The sequence below is a fragment of the Brassica napus genome, chromosome C2, assembly GCF_020379485.1.
Source record: "Brassica napus cultivar Da-Ae chromosome C2, Da-Ae, whole genome shotgun sequence".
Classification (NCBI taxonomy): domain Eukaryota; kingdom Viridiplantae; phylum Streptophyta; class Magnoliopsida; order Brassicales; family Brassicaceae; genus Brassica; species Brassica napus.
In genome coordinates this window covers 50,508,668-50,522,565 of record NC_063445.1, presented here as the reverse complement: position 1 = coordinate 50,522,565, position 13,898 = coordinate 50,508,668, and the positions used below count along the sequence as shown (strand labels likewise).

The window sequence follows — 13,898 nt, the reverse complement described above, 5'->3', positions numbered from 1 at the left end:
AATGGGTATGGATGAGATAGTGGATACAGCGAAGATCATTGAGGAGCAAGAAAATGATCGCCATGCGTATCACTCTCGACCATTCCAGCGAACTAACTCAGCCCTAGCGCTTAACTCCAACCAGGGAAGCTCGAGTGTATCTCCATCTAAGTCAGGGGAAACCACTCCTGCAAGGAGGTCATTGGATGCACAACGAGATGGTAAAGGAGGGGACCAGAGAAGGGCAGTGCACAACCCATGTAGGCAATGTGGAGAGCGGTACTTTGCAGGACACAGATGCAAAACATTTCAAAAGTATAAATGTTTGGAGGTTGAAGAGGAGTCAGAAGGAGACGAGGAAGCTGAGGATGAACTAGGAGAGGAAGAGGAAACCAACAATAAGCAAGAGCTACAGGTTCTCTCTCTACAATCCATGGTTGGCCTCACAACAAAGAGAACCATGAGGATTAGAGGAAACGTTGGAGGAGAGGAGGTAGTAGTTCTGATTGATTCTGGAGCCTCTTGCAGTTTCATCGCCACTAGGTTGGTAGAGAAGCTCGGCCTACCTGTAGTGCCTACCCCGGAGTTTGGCGTGGCCATTGGAGATGGTCGAGTTATCATTGGAAAAGGGAAGTGTGTAGATCTCAAGTTGGTCGTTCAGGGAATTGAGATACAAGGTGAATTTTTGCTGTTTGAGTTGGGAGATACAGACATGGTGCTGGGCTATACGTGGTTGGCATCGCTGGGAGAAACAAGAATAAACTGGGGTCTGCATATCTTACGGTTCCAAGTTGACAATGAGTGGGTAACGCTGGCCAGTGACCCTTCACTCGTGCGGGCTCAGGTGTCACTCAAGTCCATGGAGAAGTTGTGTGGAAGCGAAGGAGGTGTTTACTTGTTGGAATTGCAGGAGCTGTTTGAGAATGTCGGCGAGCAGGAGCGGTTGGTAAAGCCGAGTCATAACATTCAAAGGCTGATTCGACAATTCAAGGAGGTGTTCAACATGCCTACAGGGCTGCCGCCCAAGAGGTCAAGGGAGCATGCCATTACGTTGCACGAAGGAACATCACCTATTAACATAAGACCTTACCGATATTCTCATCTTCAGAAGAACGAGATCGAGAAACTGGTACGGGAGATGTTACAAGCCGGGATTATAAAGCCTAGTATCAGTCCCTTCTCGAGCCCGGTATTGTTAGTCAAGAAGAAGGATGGTGGTCTACGTTTCTGCGTCGACTACAGGGCGGTGAATAAGAGTACCATACCGGATCGTTACCCCATTCCAGTGATTGAAGAGTTGCTCGATGAGTTGGAAGGAGCAGCAATTTTCTCTAAACTCGATCTCAAATCCGGTTACCATCAGATAAGAGTTAAGGCTGGTGACATAGGGAAGATGGCTTTTAAGACGCACGAGGGCCATTACGAGTTTCTAGTGATGCCTTTTGGGCTCACTAATGCCCCCGCGACGTTTCAGTCTGTGATGAATGACATCTTCAAGCCGTACTTGAGAAAGTTCGTGTTAGTCTTTTTCGACGACATACTGGTGTATAGTAGAGATGAGAAGGAGCACCAGGAGCACTTGAAGATAGTGTTACAAGTGTTGAAGGCTCACCGTTTTTATGCGAACGAGAAGAAATGTGCTTTCGGGCAGAGAAGGATCGCATATTTGGGTCACGTGATCACCAAAGATGGGGTTTCAGCAGATCCGGAAAAGGTCGAAGCAATGAAGAAGTGGCCACCGCCGAAGAACGTAACAGCCTTGAGAGGGTTCTTGGGGCTTACTGGCTATTACAGGAAGTTCGTTTTAAGTTATGGGAGGATAGCTCGACCTATGACTGAGCTTTTAAAGAAGGATGGGTTCTGCTGGACTCCGAGAGCTATGCAAGCGTTTAACAGACTGAAGGAAGCTATGAGTGAGTTACCAGTATTAAGGCTGCCAGACTTCTCCAAGCCTTTCGCAGTTGAGACTGACGCTTCAGGTAGTGGGATTGGGGCAGTGTTATCTCAAGAGAACAGACCAGTGGCTTACATTAGTAAGGGATTTTCGAGCAAGGGCAGAGTAAAGTCGGTATATGAAAGGGAGCTTTTGGCTATAGTCTTCGCTGTTACCAAATGGAGGCATTATCTTACGGGTCATCAGTTCACAATAAGAACGGATCAAAAGAGTTTGAGGCACCTGTTGGATCAGAAGGCAGTATCAGTAGAACAGCAAAAGTGGGCTTCTAAGCTGCTTGGTCTTAACTACACTATTGAGTATAGACCAGGTAAGGAGAATAGAGTGGCTGATGCATTATCTCGTCGAGTGGAAGAGACTGACGACGCGGATGAACTTAAGAGGTTCCAGTTAACAGCTCCGTTGTCTATCGACATGGATGAGTTAGCAATTCAAGCAGAGAAGGATGAGCTGATGCAAGAGATCATTATCGGGGTGAAAAGAGGAGAGAAGGAGTATGAGGGTTACAGCGTAGAGAATGGGTTCTTGTTCAAGGATAGGAGATTGGTGATTCCAGCTAATTCACCCTTTATTCCAGCATTGATGAGTCAGTTCCATGACAGTGCAGTAGGTGGGCATGAAGGGGTGCTGAAGACTTTTAAGAGAATGGCGAGAGAAGTGTACTGGAAGAGAATGAGAAGCGACATCACAGAGTTCATCAAATCATGCGAGGTCTGTCAGAGAAACAAATACTCAACGCTCTCACCAGCAGGCTTGTTGTCCCCACTACCCATTCCCGAGCAAGTATGGGCTGATATCAGCTTAGATTTTGTAGAGGGGTTGCCAGTATCAAAAGGGTTTGACGTGATCTTGGTCGTGGTTGACAGATTGACGAAGTATGCACATTTTATTCCCTTGAAGCACCCTTTCACTGCGAAGTCTGTAGCTGAGGTTTTTATCAGAGAGGTGATTAAGCTCCACGGCTTTCCGGAGACAATGGTATCAGATAGAGACAGAGTATTTTTGAGTAACTTTTGGGCAGCGTTGTTTGAAAGTCAAGGTACAGCTCTGCACAAGAGTACTGCTTATCACCCGCAATCGGATGGTCAGACGGAGGTAGTCAACAGGTGTCTAGAAGCTTATCTGAGGTGCTTCGCAGGAAGAAAACCTTCAGCGTGGAGTCAGTGGCTACCGTGGGCTGAATATTGGTACAACACCTCTCACCATTCATCTTCTAACACCACGCCATTCCGTGCTCTTTACGGGAGAGACCCACCGAAGTTGTTGAGGTTTGGAGATGTGCCTACAGCTAACGCAGAGGTAGAAGGACTGTTACAGAATCGTGATGCTCTGCTTCAAGAACTTCGAGACAACCTTGCTACGGCTCAGGCTAGGATGCAGGTAGCTGCGAATAAGAAGCGACGTGAGGTTGAGTTTGCAGTAGGAAATTGGGTTTATTTGAAGCTGAGACCATACCGACAAACAACAGTGGCCATGAGAAGAGTAGAGAAGTTGGCTCCTCGGTTCTTTGGTCCTTATCTGGTGGAGAAAAGAGTTGGGAAGGTAGATTATAAGCTAGCGCTTCCAGCGTACAGCCAGGTTCACCCTGTCTTTCACGTCTCTCAGTTGAAGCAGGCTGTGGCGCCTCACACTAAGGTTCATGAGCTACCTTTAGTCCTTTCCTCATCGCTTGAGTGGAATACTGAGCCCGACGACTTGTTAGAGATCAGGAAATCAGGAGTGGATAAGAAGGCTGAGGTGCTAGTTAAGTGGAAGGGACTACCTGATTTCGAATGTACATGGGAGCCGGTTAAGATGTTGTTGGAGCAGTTTCCGGAGTTCCAGCTTGAGGACAAGCTGAGTCTTCTTCGAGGGGGTATTGATAAGTTGGCTGTCCCATTAGCATTCGTGGAGAAGAGGAGCAGGTCCAAGAAGGTGAAGTTAAGTGGCTAAGGGGAACAGAAGATGAAGTGTGGGTAAACCTCTTGGTGAGAAAGAGGGTTTTATATTAATTTGAGTTTTATAGTACATTGTCGTTTTGAATAAGTTGTAGTGTTACTTAAAGGGCGTTATCCCTAAGTTTATGGTATCAAAATATTTATCAACAAAACTTATACTCTCAGCCCCCATTCTCTCTATCTCTCTCCTCTTTCTAACCCATTTCAGATAAACCCTAATCAGGGCTTATCACGTTCCTCCTGAACACCACCTAAAGCTACTCCTCTTGACCAACGGTCAGGTTCACGGTTTGAATCACTGTAACCGGACCCAAATGTAGATGACCGTACCGGAGCTTGCCTCTTACCTGCCGCCCAATTATCGGTCTCGTCAGCTCTGGAGAAGCCACCACCACCGTTATAACTGCCACCTCCACCGCTAAAACTACCACCACCGCCTCCGAGACCACTATAACGACCATGTCGTCCCTGATCGAAAGATTGAAGCTTTTTCGCTTTGCCCCAATCATCATCCTCATCAGCTCTCGAAGCTTGCGGAAAATCCGAAACCCTAGACTGATCCCCTCTCCTCTCATCATCAAACCCACCACCATAAGGTCTCCTACCACCACCGGAATCATCTCGATCTCGAGGCCCACGACCTCCGTAAGAAGAGAAACCGCCGCCTAACCGTCCAGGCTGCTGCATTTCATCCTCAGACCGTTGCCTAGGACCAGTGGGCAACTGGAGAATCTCTTGCTGCGTCAACCCAACAGAGCTTCTACCTCCAGGCGCCGCGTAAGCACCGGATGTAAACTCAGACAAAGTCATCATCATCTTCTTCTTCTTAGACTTGGCATTGCTCGCAGCCTCCTTCAAGCTCGGAAAACTCTCAACATCTGCCGCCGCCGCAGCTTGCTCTTCGTCGGCACGCTCCGCTTCGTCCGCCCACGCCCCGATTCCGATTCCGCTCCAGGGTTTCGACATCAGAATCTGAAAAGTTCCTCAGATCTGAAGAAAAGGAAGATGCTTTGAGAAAAACAGAGAGATCTGTATTACGATGAAACAAAATCGGAAAATAAGAAAGAAAAGATATGGGTTTTGAGGGAAGGTTAATCCACAGAGGAAAACAGTCGAAAGATTATTCCTTTTGCGTGAAGATGAAATCTTTTTTTTTCCTAGGAAAAATCATAAAGAAATCGTGCATGCTTCTCGACCAAGGAGAGAGGGAGGGAAAATTGATAAACCACGCGTTGGATGTTTATCCAGCGTCCTTAACGACGTTCTTAGTGCATGGGTCCCCACAAAACTCTTGAAGATCGGTTGCAAAAACTACTAATTAAAAACATTTTTACACTGCTCGCGGGCTCCACTGACTCTCAAATAGTCATTTTCATGGAGATGCTTAAAACCTTCATCAGCAGGAAACGGTGGTCCCTGAGCACTAAAAACCGGGGTATGAAACAAGTCTCAACCACAATACCTAGACCCACGAAAGAAGCAGAGCTCTGCAGAAGAAGGAGGAACCCTCCAACAAGGAGGCTCGTCCCAAAAGCAAGTCAAAACCTGCAGGTCACCTAGAAACAAGAGGTAAAACATGGCCTAACTACCGGGTTACCTCGCAAGCTGATATCTTGTACGGTCTCCGGACCATGATTTCTATTAATTATCTTATCTATTATTTAAGCATTATGTTTTCCTACTCTTATGTACGCTGAAACGTCTCCGGACAAAGCTTATATAATAAAATAGTTCCGACTATAAAAAGAGTAAGAATGCCATAATAATTAAAGGGGCAAATGAGCTGGATCAGGTCCAAAGAGACCTTCGATCCTGGCCAACCCTTAATGATAAGTGGTATGACCACGAAAAAACAAAACGGGTATGAGACATAAGGTAGAAATGGGTCTGCGCAAACCTGAGTATGTCGTCAATACTATCTAAAACCCTTGTATAGCCTCAGGCATATCGGGGTCCCAAACAAAAATACCAAAAATGTGGAAGTACCTGTATTAAAACGCTACGTGCTAGAATAATATAGGGGACACGAGGTATAATTGCCATTGAGCAAGTGCAAAAGTCCGGGAGCACCACATAATACTCTACTTCTCCAGACGTTGCAAGTAACAAAGTCTGGCACTTGGGTTTTCACCCACACCAGCATCCTCTAAGTCTGATAGTGGCTTTCTGCAGAAAGCAGAATGCAGCACGGGAACTCGATAGTGACCAGCTTCTGAGAGGTAGAATGCGATACCCCAACAGGTACCGATAGTGGCCTCACCTAGGATGGCAGAGTACGGTCCCTTTAAAACCTTAATTTTGGGTTCTGAGAAAGAACTCCGGGCTCAGACAGGCCTCAGGGCCAAAAACCATGTGTCCAAATCAAGACCTTAGGGTCCGGAACCCACGGGTTCCCCAAAGCAACCTCCGGGTCCTAAGCTTATCAAAACTCTCCAAGTGACTCCAGGGTCCTAGAGGGGATCCAATTATGCGAGGCCCATAGGGTTACCTAATCATTACAGGGTCTAGAGGTTCCAAAGAATCTAAGCACCCAAGGTCCATAGGTCCTCCTACGATCGTGACATCTAGATCCCATACGGCCCAGGTCCTGTAAGAGATCCCGAGCAATCAAACCCTTACCTTGACAACCCTTCGACTACGATTCATGAGTCTAGTCTCATGACCCCGAGGTCGTCCTACAACCTGCATTCTTTCGAAAGAGAAGCAATACGAATATCATCTACGAAAGCTAAAGATCCCAAAGACGACGGACAAACAAGCAAACGAAAAATGCGAATCCGGAAAGCATTAACTAAAAGACCACAACAGGGCCATCGTTTGAAACAAGCAAAATAAAAGAGGCACAAAGGCCTGGTCTAGAGTTTTAAGCCTTCGCCAACGACGGTTACAAAATAAAACCCCTCTGCGGGGTCAGAAGTACGAACAACAAAATGTCAGGATCAGTTGGCAGGAGGATCATCAGCAGCGGGCTCCAGTGTCTTCTTCACTTCCTCGTCACCAGGGACCTGACGCTCATACTCAAAAGAGGGAGCTGGGAGCCCAAGAAGCTCGACTTCGGTGGTCTTCACCCTCTTGTACTGCTCAAGGGTATTCATGGGATCCCTGCTATCGGTCTGACCACTAAGCCACTCCGGCATCAGCTCCCATCGGGCCCCAACCTTGGCACCGTTCACAGCCATGGATTTCTCAGCATCGAAGGTCTCCGCGGCATCCTTCAGTTCGTTCAGCTCCTTCTCCCTGTTTTTGAGTTGGCTCCTCAGTGAAACGTTCTCTGCTGCCGCCATCTCCCCTGCCTCCTCTTGGTTCCTCACCTTGAGCCTCAACGCCTTAATCTTCTTGTCCTTGGCTAGGGAAGCAACTTTTCCTCGCGCAGCTGGGATGCCAGAGTGTTGGGGCCGAAAACGGTTACGACGAAGTTAACGTCCAAATCTCCGCAAAATGCAAGTATGTCTTTTCGCAAACAAATCGTGCTCGGTCAAGAGAACATCACAACCTATGTTCCCGAGATAAAGCTTCGTTCGAATTTATTTAGATCAAACGTAAGCCATCGGAAACATACCGAGGCTGGTTACGGATAAATCCGAGTATGACGATCGAAACACGGACGAACCAAGCCCAGTCATTACGCTACTAACCGCACATGCACGCTGTCTGGTCGATACGTAGCGACCGAGCTCGAGCCGAAGCTCGGTCGCTACGAGCGATCGTTCCGCTCAGTCGCTACGTAGCGACCGAGCTTTGCGACCGAGCGTTCGTTCCGCACGGTCGCAACGTAGCGACCGAGCTCGAGCCGAAGTTCGGTCGCTATGTAGCGACCGAGCCCAAGCCAAAGCTCGGTCGCTACGTAGCGACCGAGCATCTTTTCCGCTCGATCGCTACGTAGCGACCGAGCTCTTCCGAAACATCGATACGAAAATTAGTCCATGCATTCTCGTCTACCATTTGATGCTATCTCCCAAAGACCGTAGTGAACCCATTTCATGTTTCCCGCCATTCTAAGTCATCGATCAAACTTTACGGTAAAAACCGAGGAAAGTTCGTTCTTTATCGAAAGAAGCCGTAATAAACGCTTCGAGTCAGAAGACGGCCCAAAGGGACCTAAGACACGACTCGAGGCCCAACTTACGATTTTTTAACTAATAGCCCAAAAGCCGCATGACGGTTTACGCTTGGCTCGCAAGGAAAGATAAATGTCAATTTTCCGCGGATAATTACGAAATTTTGAAGATAATTACAAAGATCGGAAAAAATGGAATATCTCCATTTTTACGCTATGACGGCTTAAGGACAGAAGAGGAAAAGCGCAAACCGACCTAGGAGCCAGTATATAAGGAGTCTTAGGCGAGAAGCATAGAGAGGATTTTTCTCAGAGCAGACTTAGCACTTAGAGCAATTAGGCATATTTCCGTTTTTGTTATCCGAGCTGCGACTCAACTAGGTTATTGCCTTCTTAGGGTTTTAGAAATAGGAATCTCGCCGACAGCTCTGGTAGTCCAGGCTCTCACCTTGTTGTAACGCTCAAACGCAAATTCGAAATAAGATCTACTTTGCTCTCTTTTCGATTTCTTATACTTTATCGTTGTTATTTTTGTATTCTGATTGCTTGGCGTGTGGTATTAGCAGGTATCCGGGATCTCTGGGAAATTAGGATTTTCCTAGTTTCCTTATTTAAATAGAAATCAACAGTGCGAATTTTGGTTCCCACAGTTTGGCGCTAGAAGGAGGGGGATACGTATCAATCAAACTCACAACCACATCACGCTCAACCAGACATGTCAACTGACGACGCGGATAACGTGCAGACTCCTCTTAACGGAAGCAGTGGCACAGATCTCCACACTCCCGCAGCGGACGTATCCGCGGCCAACGCACCTGCCAACGCCGCGGCACTCGAGGAGTTTAAAAAGATGTTCGCCACCTACGAAAAAAGGTCGGAAGAACAGGACAGGCTCGTGAACACCTTGACCAAACAGGTTGAAACCTTAACGGCAAGGACCAGAGCAATCCGCCCCCGCGGAACCACAAAAGTCCGCGGGAAAAGACTCGACTTTGCAACCCCACTCGACAGGCCTGGAGCCGCGCAGGAACGACCTTCGGGTAAAAACCCTAGCGAAAAATCTCCCATCGAAAAGGGAAACCCTGAAAGTCCTCCGCCTCCCGCGAAGGATTTAGAGGATAACTAAGTCGAGCACGTCGATCTGGATCCTAGGGATGTCTCCAACGATACAGATCAGGACGTCGACAGACATCCAAGGGGGACCAGAAGCCGATCCGCTCGGGAAAGCTCTCCATTCGACAAACCAATGACAGACGAGGAGGAAATCCTCTTTTGGAACGAACAGGAAGAGGTGGCTGAAAAGCAAACCAAGCTTACTTGCGGCAAACGCCGACAGGCTCGGAAATCTGCTTGCGAGACGTCGGATATCCGCGATCTTCGCGACTATATCACCAAGACTGCGGCAGAAGTAAGAGCCGTGAAATCTCAAATCCATCACGCTACCAGCGCTGCACCCGAGATCGACAGTCTGCTGGAAGGGGCTCAGAAGACCCCCTTCACCACTCGCATCTTAGATATGAGGGTATCCAATCCAGGAAAACTCAAAGTACCGAGGTACGATGGTACGACCGATCCGAAGGCGCACCTTCAGGCTTTCCACATCACGATGGGAAGAACGAGGTTGAAGGACGGCGAAAAAGACGCCGGCTACTGCCGCTTGTTCGTCGAGAATCTAGAAGGGGCAGCCCTCGAATGGTTCGCACGCCTTAAGCGAAACTCTATCGGAAGTTTCCGACAGCTCGCATCGGAATTTCTCAAGCAATACTCTATGTTCATAGATAGAGAAACTTCCGATGTCGATCTCTGGAGTCTGTCCCAGAGGGAAGATGAACCCCTCCGCGAGTTCATCAGCCGATTCAAGTTGGTAATGTCCAGGGTCAGCGGGGTAAGCGACAAGGTGGCCATTAATGCGCTCAGAAAGGCGCTCTGGTACAAGTCGAAATTCAGAAAATGGATATCCCTCGACAAACCGCGGACGATCCAGGACGCCCTCCACAAGGCAACAGACTACATCATGATCGAGGAAGAAACAAAAGTCTTATCGCAAAAACATAAGTCGGCGAGACCCTCCTCAAAAGATGTAGATCCAAAAACGAAGAAGAAGAACCCTCGTAACCACCAGTACGTCCATCACGAGGGGGAAGATCTCCAAGGAGCGCACAATTATGCGATCAGCTCGGACCAGGGCCAAACCACGGGTAATACGTGGACTCGCAATCAAGGATATGACGAAAACACCTTCTGCGAGTTCCACCAGTCCCGAGGACACTCCACGACTAACTGCAAAGTCTTGGGAGCAAGGCTGGCCGCGAAGCTACTAGCTATAGAGCTCTCGAGAGTGACCAGCGTGAAAGATCTCATCCTCGAGACCGATCACCCCCCGAAAGCGGACAAAAATCCTCCCGCGGAAAAATCTCCTCAAAGAAACCAATCTTGGGATAAACGCGGCAGAAGGCCGGACGACAAGGGGAACGATAACAATCATCGCAGAGTCAACATGATCATTGGAGGATCAAGGCTTACCAGCAGAAGGCGGAGTCGAGCGCAAACTGGCCTACATGGTCTCCTACCCGAGATGATCAGAATTGCTCAATCACCTTCACGAAGGAGGAAGCCGGCGGGATCAATCAACCTCACTGCGATCCACTCGTCATAGATCTCGTCATACGAGATCTGGAGGTCGGCATAGTACTCATTGACACGGGAAGCACGGTCAATGTAATCTTCCGTGACACTCTCAATCGGATGAGCATCAAACTGGGAGAAGTAACTCCAATGCCGAAACCGCTCACCGGTTTTTCAGGCAAAGTATCGATGACCCTCGGGTCAATCCAGCTGCCAGTCATGGCCAAGGAGATCACAAAAATCATTGAATTCGCGGTGGTCGATCATCCTGCCATCTACAACGTGATCATGGGAACCCCATGGCTCAACGCCATGCAAGCCGTTCCATCAACGTACCACCTGGGAGTCAAGTTCCCGACCCCAAACGGAGTCGCAACTATCTGGGGATGTCAGAAACAGTCGCGACTATGCTTCCTCGCGGAGCACAAGTTAAGGCAGATGACGACCTCTGCAACGGAAAATCGCAAGCGCACGAAGATAGACAAATCTTCGGCCAAAAACGTTTCAAGAAAAGACGATTTAACATCGTCTGCTGACGCAAATGCTTCGGGTTTCGAAACGCAACACGAGTCCGAAGCCGACACTACGACTCAACCGGAACATCCGGAAGAGAACGCTGACCCGGCCTCGGTCGTCACGATCAAGGCGGTCAGCACGGCGTCAATCGGCGAGTAAAAACGCCCGCGACATAAAATAGAACTACGAGATGGCTTGATCCTCGAAAGAGGTACGTAGGCAGCTCGTCGAAAGACGAGTTCAGCTATCCCCCTCTCTAAAAAGGGGGGGGGGGGAGGAGTGGGTGCGTATACTCGTATACTCCCACATAGGAAAAGATGCGTTATTGTAATCGAGTTTTTTAGATATTTCGAAAACTTTTACTACAATATGCATCGCTCCTTTTTAAGACACTTATGCCTCAACAGCCTCATACGGCCCAAAATCACAAAACAATCCCTCTTCAGCACCGAAAATATACATATAGTCTTCGAAATAACTTCGAGACGTCGCCAAGTTAAAAGTCGAGACGATGCAAACAAATTGTCCGAACGCGACCACAAAAACCTTACACTCCGTTCGTCGATTGGCCCCGATGAACACATCAGCCATCTTAAACAAACGCAACTTGATCACTCTTTTGATCTTCGAACGTCCAACACAAGGACAAAAGCGCGCTACAAAAAAAATCTGAAATTTTGGTCTAGCACTTCCAGTTGGCTTAAAAATTGTCTCTGGAAAGATGCTCGATTCGTACCATACAAGTCATATAAGTCGAGAACCTATTGCGGACTTTAAATCGGAACGAATCAGGTAGAAATCGCAACAGGAAAATCGATAGCCGGTGAGTCACCGCACAAACCTTAAAACTGAGAGTAAACCTAGGTCTTTCCCTAAACCCATCGCATTGGTCTCAGACATCTCAAAGACATGATATCTAAACGATACGAGATCCTAAAACATGTCTCTCCGTTCATATCTCAACGTTCCCGAAAGTTCGTAAGAATGAATAATTTTTACGAAGACTCACGTCTCGAACAAGCCAACAGATCGAACACCTCAACGAAGTTAAATATGAGAAGACAACTCATGTTTACTTCAAACCCACTCGAAACAAAGTAACTCAAACAAATATCCATTCTATATAAACCGCATAGCGGTAGGGGTTCAAAGCCACCAACGGCCAGTCCCGATAAAAATAAAAATGGCCAAAACAGGCCCATACAAAGATTCGAACGGCCACACTTGGCCGGACATATATGAACGAAGGCCACATTCGGCCGCATAATACTAGATAAGGGAAAAACTTCTTCCCGTCAAACACTCACCTCTCACAAAACAAAGTCAAAATTCCCGGACAAGGAAGCTCCGAATGCATCCGCAGGATAGTTCACTTCCTCATCGCCACCGGCAAACTCGGTCGTGGTCTCTACAGTATCAGGAGAAACCGAGATGTGATCCCAGAATCCCTGAATCCTCCCATCGATTGGAGAAATGAGCGTCTCAGCGTGAGCATGATCCTTCATGCCGCCTTTCATTAATTCCATCTCCCTCTCGAAAACGTAGTCATCCGCCCGCGTCTTCCAAAGGCTCCCAACTGAACCGCGACACTCACGGAAGTCGCCCAGCGAGTTAAAAGCATCCTTGAGGTTCCCGTACTCGACCTGGAATTGAGAGGCGCAAGTCTTCATCACCTCGACAATCTCCCTCTTGCCCTTCCGTTCCGCCCTACGAACGGTCTTCGCATGATCACGAGTGAGTTGAGCATCTCGCGCCAACATCTCGTCTCGCATGCGAGCAAGATCCTTTTCCGCCTTCTCTGCTTTAAAGCGATAGATCATGGCTTCTCTATGGCTCGCCTCAAGGGCCGATCCAAGCAAGTTCAAGCCCTGTAAAACCGATTGACACGTTATAAGCAAAATAAAATAAAATATATATATACACTGGAAGCGATCGTCAAAATTCTTAAAGCCTATACCCCGTTGATGATACGAGATCCTTCCGCGATGACTTTCGGCCTCACCGAATCGTTCGTGGATGGAGGAGCGTCGAATCCCGAGGGAAGACCAGTGAAGAAATCATCAAAGTCCGGAATAGGGACCTCGCTCGTACCACTTCCATCGCCAAAAGCAAGGTCCGGATCCCATCCTGGAAGCACACAATCGTCCACCGAAAACTCCAGGTCACTGAGGTTAATATCTTTCCCCTTCGAAGAATTCAGCCCCGTCGCAACCGCGGGAGCAGCGTCGGGACCTTGATCGTCAGGCTCGGAATCACTCCTTGTTTCCCCGCCCAAAGCAGGACTAGGATGCACAAACCTCAACGCCTTTCGAACTCTCTTCGGCGTAAAGGAAGTCCAGAAGAAAGGACTGTTCCTGAGCAGATCCCTAACCGCGATAATGTCCTCAGGAAACGGAGCAAGGGGATTGATGAAGGGATGATCGTTCGGCAACCTCCGGAACAATGGGAGACAACACTTCTCGACAGACGCAGCGTCCACACGAACGAAGAAGAAAAACTTCTTCCACGAGTTGAAATTAGAAGTAAACCCCTTAACCACTGACATGCAGTTCCGTGGGACCAGCCTGTACTTGTCTGTATCCTTGATGATCTGCAACCTAAGAAGCGCTTCGAAATGATCGACGGTAAGAGAGAGACCATGCTCATAGCTCAGGATCAGAACTCCAATGAGGTGCTGGATGCCAAGGGGATTCAGTTGGCTTATCGCCACCCCGAAACGATCCAACACACGGACGATAATTTTGGGAATCGGGAACCACAAACGACAGTGCACTACGAATGCTTCGTAACAAGTAAAATAACCCTCCGGGGGACTACTGGCGAGCTCTCC

At 48.2% G+C, this 13,898-nt stretch overlaps 1 protein-coding gene across 1 annotated transcript; it reads right to left on the bottom strand.

The window, feature by feature from the left end:
- Positions 1 to 3,923: 3,923 nt before the first annotated feature.
- On the bottom strand, positions 3,924 to 5,227 carry LOC111206857 (eukaryotic translation initiation factor 4B1-like). The gene is made up of 2 exons (XM_022704286.2): positions 4,302 to 5,227; positions 3,924 to 4,262 (listed from the first exon to the last, which is right to left on the bottom strand). The coding sequence occupies exons 1-2, from the start codon at positions 4,834 to 4,836 to the stop codon at positions 4,090 to 4,092; spliced, it is 708 nt and encodes a 235-aa protein (XP_022560007.1). The 5' UTR covers positions 4,837 to 5,227; the 3' UTR covers positions 3,924 to 4,089.
- Positions 5,228 to 13,898: the final 8,671 nt, after the last annotated feature.